This window comes from Seriola aureovittata, chromosome 19, assembly GCF_021018895.1.
Source record: "Seriola aureovittata isolate HTS-2021-v1 ecotype China chromosome 19, ASM2101889v1, whole genome shotgun sequence".
NCBI lineage: Eukaryota > Metazoa > Chordata > Actinopteri > Carangiformes > Carangidae > Seriola > Seriola aureovittata.
Genome location: NC_079382.1, coordinates 14,227,284 through 14,246,386, shown reverse-complemented (window position 1 = coordinate 14,246,386; position 19,103 = coordinate 14,227,284). Strand labels below are relative to the sequence as shown.

The 19,103-nt window shown below is 40.3% G+C and overlaps 1 protein-coding gene across 1 annotated transcript; it reads right to left on the bottom strand.

Moving 5' to 3' along the window:
* Positions 1-367: 367 nt before the first annotated feature.
* On the bottom strand, positions 368-4,989 carry ostm1 (osteoclastogenesis associated transmembrane protein 1). The gene is made up of 6 exons (XM_056404558.1): positions 4,516-4,989; positions 3,981-4,095; positions 3,033-3,130; positions 2,818-2,928; positions 1,782-1,947; positions 368-1,045 (listed from the first exon to the last, which is right to left on the bottom strand). The coding sequence occupies exons 1-6, from the start codon at positions 4,897-4,899 to the stop codon at positions 990-992; spliced, it is 930 nt and encodes a 309-aa protein (XP_056260533.1). The 5' UTR covers positions 4,900-4,989; the 3' UTR covers positions 368-989.
* Between the last annotated feature and the right edge of the window lie 14,114 nt (positions 4,990-19,103).

Below are 19,103 nucleotides of genomic sequence, written 5' to 3'. Positions count from 1 at the left end.
AGTGCTCTTACATTATGTGTGTTATGTCTTTATTTAGCACCCACCCCACCCCGCTGATGTGCACCCCCTCTTCTTACAACAGATACATGTCACCACTAATGGACATCAAGTGCTTCTTTTCTGCAGCTCTCTTCTGGACATATATTAGAGACAGAAAACCCATTTCTCAACCAAACCCATAAATAGAGCACATACACACATTAGCTCACCTGCACACAGACTCTCTCACACACACACACACAGACTCTCTCACTCTCTCACTCTCTCACACACTCACACTCACACTCACACACACACACACACACACACACACACACACACAACACACACACACACACACACACACACACACACACACACAACACACACACACACACACACACACACACACACACACACACACACACACACACACACACACACACACAATTCAAGCCATTCACTCTTTCCAATGACAGCTGTGTGTCTCAGACTGCTGGATGCGCCTGACATTGATTCCAACACAGGTCCTGTCTCTTGGAAATCCAAAGTATAAGTTCAAATTAACAAAAGAAAGCTGATTATTAAACATGGTAGTAAGAGCCAGAGTCAAACACAATGTCTGGACAATTTCTAAATTTTTTTGTCCTTTTTTTTTTGCTATAAATCTGAGAAAATCTAACTTCTGCATGTTTTTATTTCATGTTTTCTGAAACCACTTACTACATTTTGAGAAGAGGGCTGTAAGGATGTGAAACCAAATGTATAATGTTCCCAAAGTCCATTTTGTGCAATAAAAATTCCAGTGCATTTCTCTTTCAGTTTCATTTGTTTTGATCCTTGAAGTCCTTTGAATACTGACTAGTATCACAGCAGCAGCTGAGGGATCTACATTCACAAACAGGAGGTGTGTCAAACCTCAGGCACGAGACAGTGAACGGTCAAATCTTGCAACTCTCTATAAAAAGGAAAACCGCTGTCCTCCATTTCAGTGATTACCTCTCTCCTCTTCAGGTCAGTTTGTCCTGAATGTTCATCAAGGTGGTGTATGACTTTGCTCGCTTGGCTGTAAAGAGAGAGTTTACATTAGCAATCATGTCTTTTGCAGAAGTTACTAAAAGTGACTTAAATGGCTTGACCGGTCTATTTTGAGATATTCTAGTAACTAGTGTCTAGTGCTTAAACGAGTGTTTGTTAAATAGAGAAAAAAAATGACCCACTAAGTAAATTAGCAAGCCATTTTGATGATGATTTGGTGGACATAATATACATTTTGTAATAATAACAATAAATTATTTCATATTTTTCCAATTTCATTTAGATTAATCCTTTATCATCATAAAGTCAAGCAAGTGTTTTTCCCCTCGTGGAGAAAGACAACTACTACAACTTGTAAATTTTGTTTGCACCACAATCACTCGCTATTTAAGAAAAAATCTGTTTGAACGATTGGTTTTTGCCCGAGGTTCAATGTGTATTTGCCCATCACAAGCCATTTGTTGTAAATTATGCAGCACAGCTCTCTACCCACTGCCTTAAAAACTTCTCTGATCCTTCAAGGCACCCACCATCCACCGACACAGAAAATAATCCTGGAACCCTTGTCTATGATCCAGAGGTTTGCAGGACTATTCTAACCTAGAGCGACCCCACCTCCCTCCCTCCTCCATCCCAGCCAAAGTCCAATATCACAGTCAGTCAACCTCCAGCCCTCCCTCCTCCACAAAGACCCCATACTCTTCAAAACCCTGTCAAAAAATCTCTCTGTGTGTGACAATGGGCGAATTAAGCTGGTTACTCACGGTGTATGAGCTTGCGTTTCTTTTGTTCAGAGTGAAGGAAGCTGCTCAAGTAGAAGATGATGGGCAGAAAGAGCATGAAGCTGGACACAGCGATGACAGGCACCGTCTCCTCACGGGGGAAGGAACAATTGAAATTCTTACTCCACAGTCTGCGTGTCATATTCATCTGAAACGAGGCAAAGGGCCAAATGCAACATAAACATCAGCTCAGATGACTGCAATTACATGACAGTGTTACTACTAATTCAACACTCTTTGGTTTCTGTTCTAAAATATTAGCTGTATCCAGGGCTTTTTGGTATGGGAATTTTAAAACTTGCAGCTCTTATTGACAAGTCTTTTTTATGATTCTTGTATTTATGATCACATTTCTGAATCAACGATGCAAGTTCAAATTTCTCACAGTGTTATTATTTTTTCATATCAGTAACCGCTAATATGAAAACATCAACCACTGAGACATTGCAAAACCAAAGTTCAGTATGGAAAAGAACATCTAATTCTATAATCAAGGCTAATTGACAGCAAGAAAGGAAAGTCACACTCTTTTCTCCAAGTTCCAACTTACTTGTTGTTTCCAAACTAGATCTTGTGGCGTCACTCAGCAGATGGAGTTGCTCAGTATTGCACTTAACACAACTAATAGTTTTTATGCTATTTGCTATATATACATATTACTATGTTTATTATTCCATATTTATATAATATTACACTAAATATGAAATAAATATTAGTAGAACTGTTACTATATATAGCAAACTGAGCAAATCCATCTGCTGAGGAAAGCCGCTGATGTAGCTGAAAGCTTCTGAAACAACAAGGTGCACCTTGTGATATTACCAAGGTCAAGAGTGAACCTTCAAGCTTAATGATTAATGTCACTTGGTTCAACATTTTGCCGTGACACAAACATCTTGTCAGCAGCTAAAGGTGAATAAGGACCCCTCTGACTAATGTTCCTTTAGTGTCTACAGATTCCTCTAGGGGGTGCAGCTCCCTCTCTTCCCATCCTGAGGAGGAGATCTCTGCTACATACCGCATCCTCTATGTCGATACACAGAGTATGATTGTTCTCCATTCTGCTGTACAGCTCATTCAGGCCTTTGTATGAGCTTTTACAGTTTTTGCATAGCTCTGTATGATTCCCCTGTGAAGAGAAAATTGAGAAAAAGGACAACAGTCCTCGTGGTTAACTTCTGATCATAAACCAGTACTAGACAGATCAGCATCGCTACCTAATGCTGGAAGTACCTGTTGATACTTCTCAAAGCAGGTGAGAGTTTGGTTGAGAGTCATCATGAAGTACAGTGTGTCATTGGTTAGACTCTGAAGTCCCTCAGTGATGCAGTCTGCACGACAGGAAATACAAACAATAATCAGTTAGGTCTATTATTATTATTCAAGAAATGTGGACAAATTAAATCAGATGCATGATTGCATTTTGTGGCGGTTTCAACTTGGTAACATCAACAACTTTCTCCTATTTATCCGAGAGTTGAGTTGAACCACATTTCAGTTATTTTGGTTTAACAATACAACCAATCATTCCATCAGCACCTGCAAACTGCTAAGTGCCAGCAAATTGGAGCTAAAACAATTCATTAATTAGATGATATTGTTTCAGTCATTTTCCAAGAAAAATGCTCAAATTCCCTTGTTCCTGTTGCTCAGTTGTGAGGATTTGCTGCTTTTCTTGGTCTTCTGTGATACTAAACTGAATATTTTTGGGTTTTGGGGTATTGGTTGGAGAAAATGAGCTGGCATCACCTCGCGCTTCAGTCAGTTTCAATGGGCGTTTTTCACCATTTTCTGACATTTTGAACTAATAAATGATTCATCAAGGAAATAATCACCAGGTTAAACAATAATCATTAGTTACAGCCCTAAACAAAGCAAATATAGTCTCATGAGAAAATCACACTCACATTTGATACAATTATACACTAATGTCACAAGCTGCTATGGTTTATATTGGATATCCTTTCTGGTGGAGAGTCTGTCTAATAAAATTAGAGTCACATGTTTCATCTCTGCAACATTCAGCGTGCCCACCCCTCACTGAATACTGCCTCTACTTGACCCTGCACTCCCCTGTGGTCAAATGCATACCCATCATGTGTGTGAGTCAGACGTTCAAACAAGGCCTCAAATTCCTAAAAACACACATACATTCACACAATAAAAAGACAGAATACTTACATTTACAGTCTGATTTGGTCCACAGACCCTCCAGGTTGCTGTACAGCAGATAAACCAGCATCAGCCGATCACTGCGCAGAAGACTGTCCTTGCAGCTCACATTACCAGGACCCATCTGCGGACACAGCCACAGCTGAACATACACTCAATTACCTCCTACAGTTGTATGTAATAGTTGTGTTGATTTTAGAGGAGAACTCTGCAGCATAACATACATAAAAAATGAGTCTTTCTTCGAATGTTTATTTCTTATTTGATGAACTTTAAAAAAAAAAAATAGAAAAACAATTCAACTGCATCTATTAAAAAAAATGTTTGTATTCCTTCTTGATTAACAGATCAGCTAAAAAAATTCACAATTTATAGAAAGCCAGATAAATAATCGAAGAAGAGACTGAAGTCGTTTTTCCTCTAATGTGTCACCACCAGTCAGTCACATCACAAGACTCGTGACTCATAATATGACTGCGCGTAAGTGAGGCCTATCCTAAACAAAACAAAAGCACAGAAAAACGACTTTATGTTTAGCACGTACCTGTTCCGATGATATGTTCGCGTAGATGTCCAAGAGGCTGCGATAACTGGCGAAACAGTTCTGACACACATGGACGGGTCGAGCGGCAGGTATGAGACAGTTCACGTAGGTCACGTACCGCTGTCCGAATATGTGGAGCAGCTCGCTGCAGTAGTCACTGATTTCCAGGTCTTCAGGGAAGGAGGACAGCAGACTGATAGAGAATGAGGAGTCCAACGCAGGCTTGAAAACAGGAGAGTTCACCACAACATGGCTCAAAGACGGCGTTTGTCCCAGTTTGTCCACTGAATCTGAAGCGCCGAGGTTTACTCCGTCGCTGGACACGAGAGAGTAAATATTTATTACCAATAAAACAAAAAACGGGCGGGTTTTGCAAAGAGACATGCTTGTGAGCGCGGATTAGAGCATCTGCTCCTCTTCTTTCACCCTAAACAACCCTCGATTTCCTGGTTAGCTCCCAACGCGATCATGTGACAGCGTGAGATCTCGCGAGATTTCACTACTCCGTGATCAGAACGGTGAGGTCAGAACGCATCCATGTGAATAGGTAAGTTTTGATGTTTATACTCATTGTATACTTTACTATATACTGATATAGAGTTAACATAGTATTTTGGTTACACTTTTATTACTTAACCAAATTTTAGAATCCTGTTTTAGTACATTCTGCTTCAGTGTACTATGCATATGCCACAGTCTTCCTCTTTATTGGTTTACATTCATTTGATTTCTGTTCTGCTTTCACTTTAAACCATTGTGTCTATACCGTTATTTCCTCACAAAGTCAACTAATGATTCTACTTTTACCACTTTTACAGTGCATCCTGTCATCAGCGTAATCAATCCCTATATAAAGTTTCACTTGAAAAAAAAATCCCAAATTAATTATTATGTTTTTTTATTATGTTTAAAGAGAAACTGGTGTAAACTTACTGACTTCACACATTCACAGGAATCAGTCACCTCTAAAATTGATTTATTATTTTAATATTTATTTATTTGTTTATTTGGCTTAAAACTAAATCAATCAATCAATCAATCAATCAATCAATCAATCAATCTATCTATCTATCTATCTATCTATCTATCTATCTATCTATCTATCTATCTATCTATCTATCTATCTATCTATCTATCTATCTATCTATCTGTCTGTCTGTCTGTCTGTCTGTCTGTCACACAAGTTCATCACACCATGTTCATTGTTTGTACCTGGGCTATGTGTGGTGTGTTGGAGAGAGACAGGCTAGTCGCTCCTCCTGGTCTCCTCATTATTTACCGGTTTTTGACACCATACAATTTTGCAACGTACGCTCGGCTCGGAGCAAATAATCACGGAGTCAAGGTAAACGATCTGGGCTCCAATCCTGATTGTGAATATTGTCAAAACCCCCTCGAATCAAGCAACCGCAGTCAATGGTCGTTAATGTGAAATTAGTGGCTCTTGATAACTTGCAGGCCGCTTCAATTCCGCAGTCATCAGAGCCTAATGAAAATGAGGGGGGGAGAAACGCGCGCAGCATTAGCGGCCTATTCTGATGCCTACGCACAACTCCAGTGGTAAATATGGATTCTGGCCCCTGATGCTCCTCTCACAGCACATGGCACTGGCAGCTCATTAACTCTTCTTCTCCTGACCAGAGTTCACCTAATTGTTCAGATGTTCCCAATTCCTTTATTATTTATTTTTACTCCCAGAAATAGTGATTACAGTCTAAATCCTCTCTTATTTGTTTTTTTTGTTTGTTTTTTTAGCTTATTGTGCAGTTATGGGTGTCCACTTGGTCACACCTTAGCTTTTTAAAAGTGTAGTTTTTGTTATGTAATTAAAACAATTATTAGCCCATTATCATTATCATTATCTTCATCATCATTACTGTTGCTATTGTGCATGCCTTAATAAAACATATAGGCTTATAGGCACTGATGACATTAGGCCACTCGCTCACTAAGTTTTGGATGTCTTTCTTTTGCTGGCTATAATCAGCAGAGATTTAAGTAAAATCGGCTTATCATTACTGTTAGAGATGGCCGTTGTCGTCAGATGGCAGAAAATGCCTTCATTAGCATGTGATAGATAGAGAAACCCAGGGGACAAAAATCACTAATTAGGTCCATAAATGAAATGATGGTGGTGATGAGAGCCCTTCAGGGTGATGGCAAGTCTTGGGCCAGGAAGCTCCTCTTGATTTGGAGCAGGATACACAGGCTACACATGACCATTTAAAGAGAAATAGTGATCAAAAAATGACATGTACCCACCTTTTACAATATTGATGATGTGAGGGGATCAAAGAAGCCTAATAAGGGCCATTCCAGCAAGACCTTTACCCATGGAGGAAGTGCTCCGATCTTTTACAATACCACATGTACTAATACTCCATTACAAATTAAAGTCCAGCATTCAGTATCCTGCATAAGTAAATGTACATATACATATTACTAACAAAATGTACTTAAAGTATGAAAAGATACACAAAATGGCCTTTATGAGAGACTTATTATCAAAAATGACTGTATTAGTACACACATCATTGTGAAAGCAGAATTTTGCTGTCGTAAACAGCAGGTTGAAGCAAGTCAATGTGGAACTACTTTTAGCTACTTTAATATGTACAGTTGTGTATTAATCAAATGGGTCCCAACCTGAGGGTTGGGCTCCTCCAGAGGGACATATGAGAAATCTGAGGGGTTGTAAGATGACTACTGGAGTAAGATGTTAGGAAAAAAATAATTGAAAGAAAACGATCCATTAAAGTCTTAGTTGGAATTTCAAATAAATATTCTGAAACATGACACGAGAGTTCAGTTTATTTTGTTTTTTTTGTTTTTTTTGTTTGTTTTTTTAGCTTATTGTGCAGTTATGGGTGTCCACTTGGTCACACCTTAGCTTTTTAAAAGTGTAGTTTTTGTTATGTAATTAAAACAATTATTAGCCCATTATCATTATCATTATCTTCATCATCATTACTGTTGCTATTGTGCATGCCTTAATAAAACATATAGGCTTATAGGCACTGATGACATTAGGCCACTCGCTCACTAAGTTTTGGATGTCTTTCTTTTGCTGGCTATAATCAGCAGAGATTTAAGTAAAATCGGCTTATCATTACTGTTAGAGATGGCCGTTGTCGTCAGATGGCAGAAAATGCCTTCATTAGCATGTGATAGATAGAGAAACCCAGGGGACAAAAATCACTAATTAGGTCCATAAATGAAATGATGGTGGTGATGAGAGCCCTTCAGGGTGATGGCAAGTCTTGGGCCAGGAAGCTCCTCTTGATTTGGAGCAGGATACACAGGCTACACATGACCATTTAAAGAGAAATAGTGATCAAAAAATGACATGTACCCACCTTTTACAATATTGATGATGTGAGGGGATCAAAGAAGCCTAATAAGGGCCATTCCAGCAAGACCTTTACCCATGGAGGAAGTGCTCCGATCTTTTACAATACCACATGTACTAATACTCCATTACAAATTAAAGTCCAGCATTCAGTATCCTGCATAAGTAAATGTACATATACATATTACTAACAAAATGTACTTAAAGTATGAAAAGATACACAAAATGGCCTTTATGAGAGACTTATTATCAAAAATGACTGTATTAGTACACACATCATTGTGAAAGCAGAATTTTGCTGTCGTAAACAGCAGGTTGAAGCAAGTCAATGTGGAACTACTTTTAGCTACTTTAATATGTACAGTTGTGTATTAATCAAATGGGTCCCAACCTGAGGGTTGGGCTCCTCCAGAGGGACATATGAGAAATCTGAGGGGTTGTAAGATGACTACTGGAGTAAGATGTTAGGAAAAAAATAATTGAAAGAAAACGATCCATTAAAGTCTTAGTTGGAATTTCAAATAAATATTCTGAAACATGACACGAGAGTTCAGTTTATTTTGTTTTTTTGTTTTTTTTATAAAACCTTGATTTACATGTACAAATTAATAATTGTAGCAGTCAGATAAATAGAAAAATGTATAAAGCATGGAAATAGGCTACTCAAGTAAAGTAGTTACAAGGACCACAAAATTGTATTGAAGTGCACCATTTAAATTTATTTATTTACATATTTGGGAAAAGACCACAAACCAACAATAGGCTACCGGCTCCTAAAAGTTTATAGTGTTTGTACCTGAAAACACACGAACACATGAGTGTATTAGCTCTGCACCTGTCAACTGTGTTAGCCTACCTAAAGATCAGTTTCGTCATTTTCGTTATGCCCAGTCTGGGCCCTGAGCTTGTGATATGAGTCCTTTCCCTCAAACTGGACAATCACAAAGGGGTTAACTCAAACCGGTTCAGCCTTAAACTTGGCTCTTGGCGTGGGGAGAGAAAATAGCTGTAAAGTTATGCAGAAGTTATTCTTCATCCTTCGGGCCGTCCCTAATCCGCCAAAAACCTCATTCTTTCATCGGAGAACTGTGCCTCCTTTCTTGTTCCCCCCTCTCTATACAACATAAAGTCAGACTGCATTTAATGGTTATGTCGGGATGGGAGAGGGGCTTTCTTCTTCCCCTTTTCTCCAGAATATTGCCCTTTTCGTCGTGTGAGTCTCCCAACCCGCAGGGACCCCCATATTCTTCCCTCCGCGTCTGACTCGAATCACAAACTAACCCTGATTTTCACCACTTTGCTGGGAATTGCGGGGAGTGATAATAGAGATTTCGCTTTCATTTTATACGCTTGACTTGGTTATTGTTGCTTTTCTCCTCTCCCGTGATTCTCCCCTTTTCCAGGGATTAGCCCTGACTTCGCTCGCTATACTGGCCGCCGAAGTGCCCCTGAGCCCCGGTATGACAATTGATGCAGATCAAGGCGGGCCCATTCTGCGCCTTTTGAAAGGGACAGATCTGAGTCGTTTTTGAATGAAGGAGTTTTAATGTTAGAAGCTGATGCTCCGCAGTTTGCTTCCCACATGGTAAATGCTAGATTTCAGATTACAGTTCTTAGGTTTTTGGTGGCAAAAATGTCATATAATAGGCCTAGTGAAGCTGTTGATGATGATGGTGATGACGGTTAGAGTAAGCATCGAGAAGATGGTGAAGCTGCTGATGATGGTGATGTTTAAGTTGCATGGTCAGTGATGGAAAGTATGATGCTGAAGAAGAAAATGATGACAATGATTATAAGGTTATGGCGACATTCATACGTATGGTGATGGCAGTGTTTGTGCCGATGATGAGGATGAGGAAGATCATGAAAAGTTTGAGTGTAGGGGAAGTTTACTCTGGTTTTCCTGTAGCTGTCAGTGCACTAACACATAGCTCCAAGAAATGATGTTTGAAAAGATACAAATACTGTTAAAACTAGGACAACAAAGCAAAAAACAAGCTTTCTTTCTACTTGCAAGGATTAGTTTAAGTTTATTACTTTAAGTTTATTACTTAAACTAATCCTTGCAAGTAGGATGAAAAATATGGAGTCTGTGGAGGAGAGGTAGGCAACTAAAGGTTTATACAAGACCTCTCCTAAACAGTCAAGGCGAGATACAGATGATAACAGGACTACATTATGAGGAGTGGAAAACAGCAACATACAACAGGTCAACAGATCACTGCAAACAAGGACACAAACTGTGCGAGGGTGTGTGGGACATCCAAGGGTGCTGGAATAAATACGTTATTTTATGTGGTTTATGAAAAGTATGCGTGGACAGTGCAGTACAGCATATACCGTCTGCTCGTAAGATTTCAGATGAAAGTGACATATATTTGGAGTATGAACATATATTAGTAGTATGCACAATAAATAGATAATAGATAAGAGCAGTGGTGGAAAATAACTGCTTTTACGTGCCTTTACTCAAGTACTGCACTTTTTGAGGTACCTGTATATGTTATATATGATATATTTTATACTTCATTGTTAGCAGTTCAAGTGCAAAGAGACATTTCCCCTTCAAACTTCTCTGAAGGTTTTATTCCACAGTTTAACAGTTCATAGCTGTTATTTCAGGTTCAAATAGGAAGCTAGCTTCACTGCAGCACTTAAAGATTTTAAAGGAATTTTCTGCCACTGGATGAGAGTTGAAATATTGTAAAGAAGGACAGGGATGGAGGTGCCGACCGAGAGTGTTTAACAGATATTGCAGTCCATTAGCTCTACAGGTGTCACTGTCTAAGCAGTGCAACAGTTTGAAATAGCCTGACTGTCCAGATCTGCTCATCACTGTCACGTCACAGAAGAGAGGGTTTCATGTATTTGCCATGTCTCCCCCAATCAGGCATCTCTGCGGCCCTGTGAGAAGTTAATCTTTGTTGACGGTGTGTTGTGCAGTCTTCCATGGGCCCGTTGGGTTGGGATCTCTCCTGGAAAGCCCGGTCTGTGCTCATGTAGAGGGGGGATAATTACCAAACACGCAGCCGACAGCAGCGACACAAAAGCCGCTTTGACTTCCTCACTGCTGGTCGCCTCCAGGGGATGGTCCCGCTCCCTGCTCACCCTGCTCACCCAGACCACTTCTCATCACTCCTGAGAGGCAGAGACGTCTTGTTCCATAACAAGACACGAAACTGACTTCTTTCAGCTCCAGTGAACTGGACATAAACCCAGTCTGACAACCTCCAGTGCCCAAACAGAACAGAGAGAGGACGGGTGGGCCGGGACAGAGGACAAGAGAGGGGTGGGGGTGGCACAGGGCACTCTAAATAAAGTTGTTATTCACTTTAATCTTACATCTTTGGGAAAAAAAAAAAAAACACCAAAAGAACTTTACTCAAAATCTGACTTGCCCACTTCCAGTAAGCCATCTGTGGCATCCAACATTTACATCTGACTATTCTGAACCTCTTTCATAGATGTTTATCAACTTTTTTTTTTTTAAAGTAGTAAAGTAAAGTAAATTTATGATTTCTCTCCACAGTCCTCTCAGAGCCACCTTTCCCCTCTCAGAGCTCAGTGTGTTACAGCCATGAAAGCACGACGTGCTGTAAATGTAATGGGCCGGGAGTGAGTGTTTCTGACAAGCAACAAAACACGTCGTCCCTCCCCTCAAATTAGTCCCCCAGGAGGGGGTAGGGTGAGGGGTTCATGCCCCAGGAGATGCATGGACAGGACAGGACAGCATGACAGCGTATAGCATGAAGACGCATGTGACTCTCAGGATCTAGTCTAAACGGGTGTGTTTTCTTTGCTCTTTGCTGATTCCAGTGATTTAGTGAATAAATGTGGGATACTGTGACCCACAGTTAGTTAACCCTAACCCTAACAGGCCCTGCAACCAGCTAATTCATGTTTTTCACTTCAAATGACTGCTGACAAGTGTGATGGTTTTATATATATATGATATGAAGGAATCGCATAAAGAGGGCTTTTTTCTCTTTCTTTTTTCTTACTGAGAAACATCACTCTTCAAATCAAATGACCACCCACAATGATAATACAGTACAATGCAGCACACTGCCATAATGCCTTAATAAGTTTTCTCCTTTTGCAAATTAACTTATTCCAAGATCCTCTTAAGTGACGTGATTTTATAGACCAGAATCAGAAAGAAAAACTCACTGTTAAAAACAAAATTTAAATTTAAGATTAAATTAAATAACTTACTCATGTTTTTTTGGGGGTTTTTTTGTTTTTTTTTGTTGTTTTTTTGCTGAACCATCAACACCACATGAAGACCACTGCAGAATTTAAGGCAATGTTCTCATTTTGAGACATTAGATTTACTATTGGCTTCACTGAGAACTCACTTTCATACTTCAATTTTAAAAATAAAATGAAAAAAAAAAAGGTGGAAGACACTATGTCATAAATGTCATAAATTTAAAGATACACTTAGAGTTTGTGAGTTTGCTTGGAATATCACCTTGAGGTATTCCTCCTCTTCTTCTCCTCCTCCTCTTTTATTGGTTATTTGCTGCCTTTTGTAGCATATTACATCCGCAAACTGTTAAAATCCTTCGCTGCCGCAGCTGTCACCAGAGAAACGTGCACCATGTCGCTTCAGTGCACGGAGATACAGTATGAACAATACAACAAAACTCCATACAGCACCGCCAGTGGACCCAGTCTTCACCGTTAACAGTGTATGGAAGCCGTTCCATTCTCAGTATTTATAAATAGGCAAAAGAGAAGAAGTGGAGTGTTCAGGAAACCTTTTGCTCCCTTGAGTATCATTACATTTTGAATGATATTTGAATGAACACAACAGCAGAATCATATAGTAGAAGCAGACAGCCTGTTATAAAGCCGTGTGATTTACAATAAACTTTGATGAATGGAAATCCTGAGTAGAAATCCTCAAAAATTGAGCAAAAAAATGTCTAAAACAAAGGTAAAAATATCTTGATTTGAAAACTGTCCCAAATATGTCAATCCAGGTTTAAATACAGAAGATTTTGGACAAAAGGTTAAGTAAGAAAGAAAAAAAGGTGATGCTTAACTTGCCAAAGTTTGTTAAAGCAGAGAAGCAAACATTTCACAGCTCCATGTTATTCAGCTATATTATTCATAGTGGGCCAGGGATGAATAGGCAGTTAGACTGGGAAGAAAAGGCAGTTAGCTAGTCAGTTAGCGATGGGTTAGCTTTAAAGCAAGCCCTGATTTGTGAACGAGGGAGTAGGAGGAGTGGTGGAGGGCTTGGCGTTCATGGAAAGCCTCTCCTGGGCCAGAAGAAAAGGATTTGGCCCAGATGCAGGCAGCGATGTTAACTTTGAGTGGCCCCTGTGGCTCAAGCTCAGCACTGCCCCCCCCACCCCCCACCCCTTACTTCCCAAGCCCCCAGGTTGCCTTTGCATGACATCATCCCCAAACTATGCCCCCCATACCCATGTGAATCTGAGCTGTCACAATCGGAACCCCCTGCCCCCACCCCCACCCCCACCCACACACCAACTCCATTAAACTGTACTGTGCCGCAAACCCATACATTTCTTTTTCTCCCCCCTTTCCCTCTCTCCCTCTCTTCTCCTACCACCAATCTCCTCCCTTCTTCTTCTTTTTTAACCCCCAGAAAGACATTGTTTGAGTCAGGGCTTGATCAAAAAACTGTTGCCCGCCAACCACAGGGCTTTCTGTAAATTCAATAAGGCCACCTTAAAGATTTTCCTAATTAATGGATGACATCTTTGGCTGGAGGAGAGGCGAGGCATTCTGCTCCAGCTCGCTCTTTGTTTGCCTCCTAATTAACTTTCCTAGGTCACTCAGGTCCCCGCAACCTGAGAGTGAAGAGCCCCCATTGAGGAGGGAGTTGTAAACTTACTTTTTTTGCCTCGGCACTTAAAAGGGGAAAGCAACTATAGGGAACAGAAAATATCCTATTTAAGTCCTTTGTGAGTGAACTGCTTGCACATGTTCCAATAAAGGAAGTCTTCTAAATAAGCTGCCATGTTGCTCTCCGCTCCCCCTTTTCTCCCTTATCCCACCTCTTTCACTCCCAGCTCCACAGAAAGGTTATGAATGATAGCTCTGGGTTGAGGGAGGTGGGGGGGGGGTAAAGGGCCAAAGGACAGCATCTGGGCATTGTGGAATTGTGAGCATCTGAAACTTTGAGGGAATTTGAGGATGGGAAAGCACTGAGCTGCTGGGTGGTGGGGTGGACGATTGAGAAAATGTGGTGAATATGAAAAAAAAAATAAGTGCCTCTTTGCCCTCGTCATTGTTTGGGTGTTTCTAAAAGACCCAATGTCTCCCAGCTGCTTTCATCACTCCTCATCTTTATCTTTCAAAGGTTAAAAAAAAAAAAAAAAAAAGAAGTCCTGCAGAAACACAGCTACGTGTGAAAGGCTTTCACATTACGAGATAACACAGTCTGTTCCTGCCATGTCCATTTCTCGTAATCGATAATTTGTCATTTGTCACTTATTTTATTATGAACACTATACACTAAATCATTCATTGTATTTGAACTGTGTAGGTGCAGTTACAAGCACGGTCTTAGTGGCATAATCAAATCAATGAATACTGGAAAACGACAAAAGGAAAGCGCTTATCCCTTACTTAATTCAGCACACTTCAGCCAACTTTGGAAGGACACAAACAAGTGTATGCTATAAACAAAGACCTCGATCACAGACAAGAGAATAAGTGTGGGAACATCTGTCTCCCTCAGTACACCTGGAACCACACAAGAATGAACACTGTGTCAAAGATATAAGTAAACATATAAAATATCATGTATTCTCAAAATGTCAGGTTTTCATGAGCAGAGGAAAAGATACCCTGTCTTCATCTTAGTGACAATGTTTCTATCAGATAATCCAATGGGCGGTTTATCTGGTTTATTTAGCATAAGAAGCAGAGGACGTTGATATGTGATATGTGTTTTTCACTGTGTAGGGGCTTTAAAATAAATATAATTTAAAAAATGGAGAAAAAAGGAAAGGGGGGGGGTCTTTACTTGTCATATATTACCTTAAAAACATCCATAACTTTATAGGATGTGTTTACATTTCCATTATCTTTAATATAGTGTTCATTCATTGAAGCCTGTCCTTTAATACTGTTCATACAAGTTGATCTTGATTTTAATCTACTACTATAATAAAGGCTTTTTAAGTTTCATACTTCTGAATAAAGCAGTGTGCCTTGACTTTTTGGGATAATCCATTATTTTTTCTTGTGGACAGAAGCTTAACTGTGTAACCTGCCGCCGGGTCCAAGTGGCACTTTCTCACACATTACCTGAGAACTTCAGAGGGCTAATCTTCCCTGATTCTTCACTCTGGCCAGTATCTGTTGCAGATATGTTGGTATCAGTATATGTGTCGTCCAGTAAGCAACAAGACGGTTTCAGTACAGAAATACCGAACCTGAGGTAATATCAGTCTGGCTGTACTATATACAAAAAACAGAACACAAACCCAAAGCGGTACACTCACTCACAAAGGATACATGCTCATCAATATTCTCATTATGTCACCTGACACACACTTATACCCTGACCTGGTTCTCCTCTCAAAAGGGCTTCATGCTACACATTATACCCCAGGCTGAATACAGACAAGGTCACATCATGCCCTGATTCTATCAATGCATCACCAGTCCCCCAAGTGTCTGTGTGTGTATTAAGACCCGCGAGGTGAGTGTGAAGGTCCCGACGACAGCTCCCATGCACCAGGGTCCCTGAGGGTTCATGACAAGTGGAAACTGTGACCCCCAGACTGTGACCGTTGAACCTGACCTTTGGAGCCAGCAGGATAACATCAGGAGGAGCGGGGCAGAAGCAGACTGACTGCTGAACAGAGCTGGATAAACAGCAGAATGACTGTCAGAGTGACTCCAGGTGAACGGCCGCTGCATGTGGAGGGAGCTGATGACAGCCATTCTGTGGTTAATCTGTCTGACGGCCGCGACCACTGTTCACACTGCTGGCTGCTTCTTAAACACAGTCACTTAGACAATGCGTGTGCGTGCACGAACGCCACATAACATGGAACTTACTTTTTCTCTCTTTTTTTTTTTTTTGTGAATGATAGTATATGCAGAGTTTGACGCTAGAAGGTTGTTTATACGTTTGTTTGGATGAACATGTGTGAGCAGGACGTTTTGACATTGCAGCTAGTTTGGAAATAAGTCATGGTCCAGGATGCAAGTTATACAAGTGTGATGTGGAAACTTGAAACCTCCAGTGGACAGCTCAACTTTTGAAATGACAAACATTTGCATAATGACAGAATGGATCTCTCAGTGAAGGAGACAAGTAGATGCAGATGTAATTTTAGGGGTGGATTTTTTTTTTTTCTTGGTATATCAGACACAAATTATTATTCCAAGCAAAGTATTTTTATATGCTGGGAGGAGATCTTCAAATCATGTCATTTTAATTAATAAACATTAATTTTATTGTCACACGAATGTCTGCGATGATGATGATGCCAGTAATGTTCAGTTTTTGTCATAAGGGTGTTGACGGAATTATTATTGTATGTTTTAGCTGTGAGATGCACATGGTGTTGCCCTGGACTGTGTTATACTTTATACCATGTATAAACCTATACAGTATAATATAGTGCAGTCCAATACAACACCATCTTTAACTATGACCTCAATAATAAACACACAATGTCACCAAAAACTGAAATGAAAGAGAGATGTTGCATTAGATTGCACAGATGTACCTAGTAAAGGATCCACTGAGTGTAACAAGTTTAATTTCTCATCATGAAGAAGAAGCCTGAGACCAGGGAACAGTTAACTAGAGACAGCTGCCCTTTAAACAATAGATCAAGTGTAATAAACATAAGGTGTAGGATCTCAAAACCTACATTAGTGTGGTTTAATAAACAGAAGAAGTTTGATGATTTGCCTTTTTTGAAGCTGTAAGTGCCAAAGCTTTGGGAAGATATGAGATTGAGTTAAACATTACTATTCTAAGCAAAAAACAAATCAAATGAGTGTCCTTCTTCTTATTTTAGCAGCTGTAATGGAAACTATGAAAATTGAATATGTATAACTCTTACATCATGTATTATGATATGAATGCAAATATAGAAAAGTATTCAAAAGTTTGAATAAGAACTGCAAAATGTAATTAGAGCCGCTAAATTTGTTTCATCAGTGTGTGTTATCTTCTTTAACTGTATAATATGAACTGAACTCAGCTCAGACTGGATGACTCTTCCCATTACAGCCTAACCTCTTGTTAATGAAGTTGTAAAATATCATCAGCATCACTGGTGAATGACTAAATGAGAGGAGTGAGGTGGAAAAGATTTATTTGCATGATTGTTCTTTTGATTTGATTTCACTTGTTCCAAGAGATCCGATCTGACTCCTGAGAGTAAATAATTTTGTCAACTTCATATTTAATGGCAAGTCTTTCCACAATAAGTCACAGAGGGAGCTTCTCTCTACATGTATTTACATATATTTCACTAACAAATCTAGTCACCGTGTCACCTCTGCATGACTGTAACCAGGGTTTTTTTTTTTTTCCAGCTCTGGTGAATCCTGGCACTTTGACACACCACAGGCAGAATATTAAATGGACTGTAGATACATTGATCACATCGCGCGCTCCTTGGCTCTCACATGTTTGTCTTTGCAGTGTGAACAGACTAAGCCCCTCTACTCAGCTGTCATAATTTGTTAACGAGTCTTTTCAGGGAGGGAAAAAAGAAAAAGAGAAGACAGGAAAAAAAAAGAAAAAGAAAAGAAGGCTCTTCACGAGTGACTGAAAGCAGAGGTCCATCCAGAGAGGGAACCCAGGGGCGACATCAGACCAATTTCAGACCAGCCCGTGATGGCATCTCTGTATATTTTAATATTAATGACCCCGGCCGCAAAGCCGCCTCTAAGCCTCCAACAGGTGCCCCAGCACCACTCGAGTCTGAAAACCCAGGATCATTCAACATCCCACTATCCACCACCACCACCACCACCGGGTAATAAAGACTGCAAATGAAGAGGATGAAGGCAGAGAGAAGGGGGGGGGGCATAAAGAGTGGAAGGGGAGTTAGAGAGTCAGCCATCTCTTGCAAATAAGTTTTTGAGTCACTTTCCCCAGCTGAAACACGGGTCGATATTTTCCCCCCCTTGAGAAAGAGATTGACTTTTGTTTGGAGTTTGTGAGAAGTGGGAATCAGAAGCGGGACAATGGGACTCCCCACGGTGAGAGGCTGAGAGGAGCCATCTCAAATCAGTCAGCCAGGGGACTGACTAATCCGTCCATTGTCCCTCCCCAGCCACCGGCCGCACATCAACACATTCGCCCCCCATTGTCCCCCACCCTCATGCAGCGGGATTTGCTCTCCCCAACAGCCAGTTTTGTCCACGGCAGTTCGAGCGGAAGTTTCTCACTGACAATTTGCCCCAAATAGATTTGTCAGAGCGTCCAACTGCACCGCACCGACTTGTGGGTTTCTGGGTTTGGGTCCTGGGTCTGTTTTTCTTTTTTTCTTTTCTTTTTTTTTTGTGAGGGACTCTAACTTGGTGAGGCCTTAGCGTGTGTATGTGTGTGTAAGTGTGCGTGAGTTTGCGTGTGTGCACGCATGCAGAGGTGTGTCTAGATGTGGATTACACACCAGTGGAGGAGACTGTATGAGACCAGGAGTAAAGTCATTTGTGTGGTGGTCCTGAGGGATTTGGACTTTTAGAAATCCAGCTCGGTCAGTTAACTGTTACTGATACTAACAAACTGACATTAGATCTGTGTTTCCAGATTAATCCAGTCCTGTATGGCACCAACACGTCCAGTCCGAGGCTTCCAGAAACCAGTGGAGCTGCCAGTATGAAAAAACACCCACTTGTTGACTTACATAGATACCGTACAGCTGATCAAATCCATAAACATCCCTCTGGGTATATCATCCAGCAGCAGTCCTTACACCGGTGTATTTATTTATGAGCCAAACTCACTAATTTACATGTCTTGGGTTATCTTAAAATAGCTTTGTCATCATTTGGGGCAAGTTAAAGTTGTCATCAACTTTAACTTGCCCCAAAATTTTCCAAAGTCTGCTCTGATTAATGTTTCTGTCCACTTTCATAAAGGCTTAAGATGCTGTAATTAAAGCCATTAATAATTGTTAATAAATCATTTACAAATGTTTTGTAGATCACTTATAAAGCAATAACAAGAACAACTTGTGGGTTGCTAGTTTGTGAAAACTCCCTCTCTGACCTTTTCTCT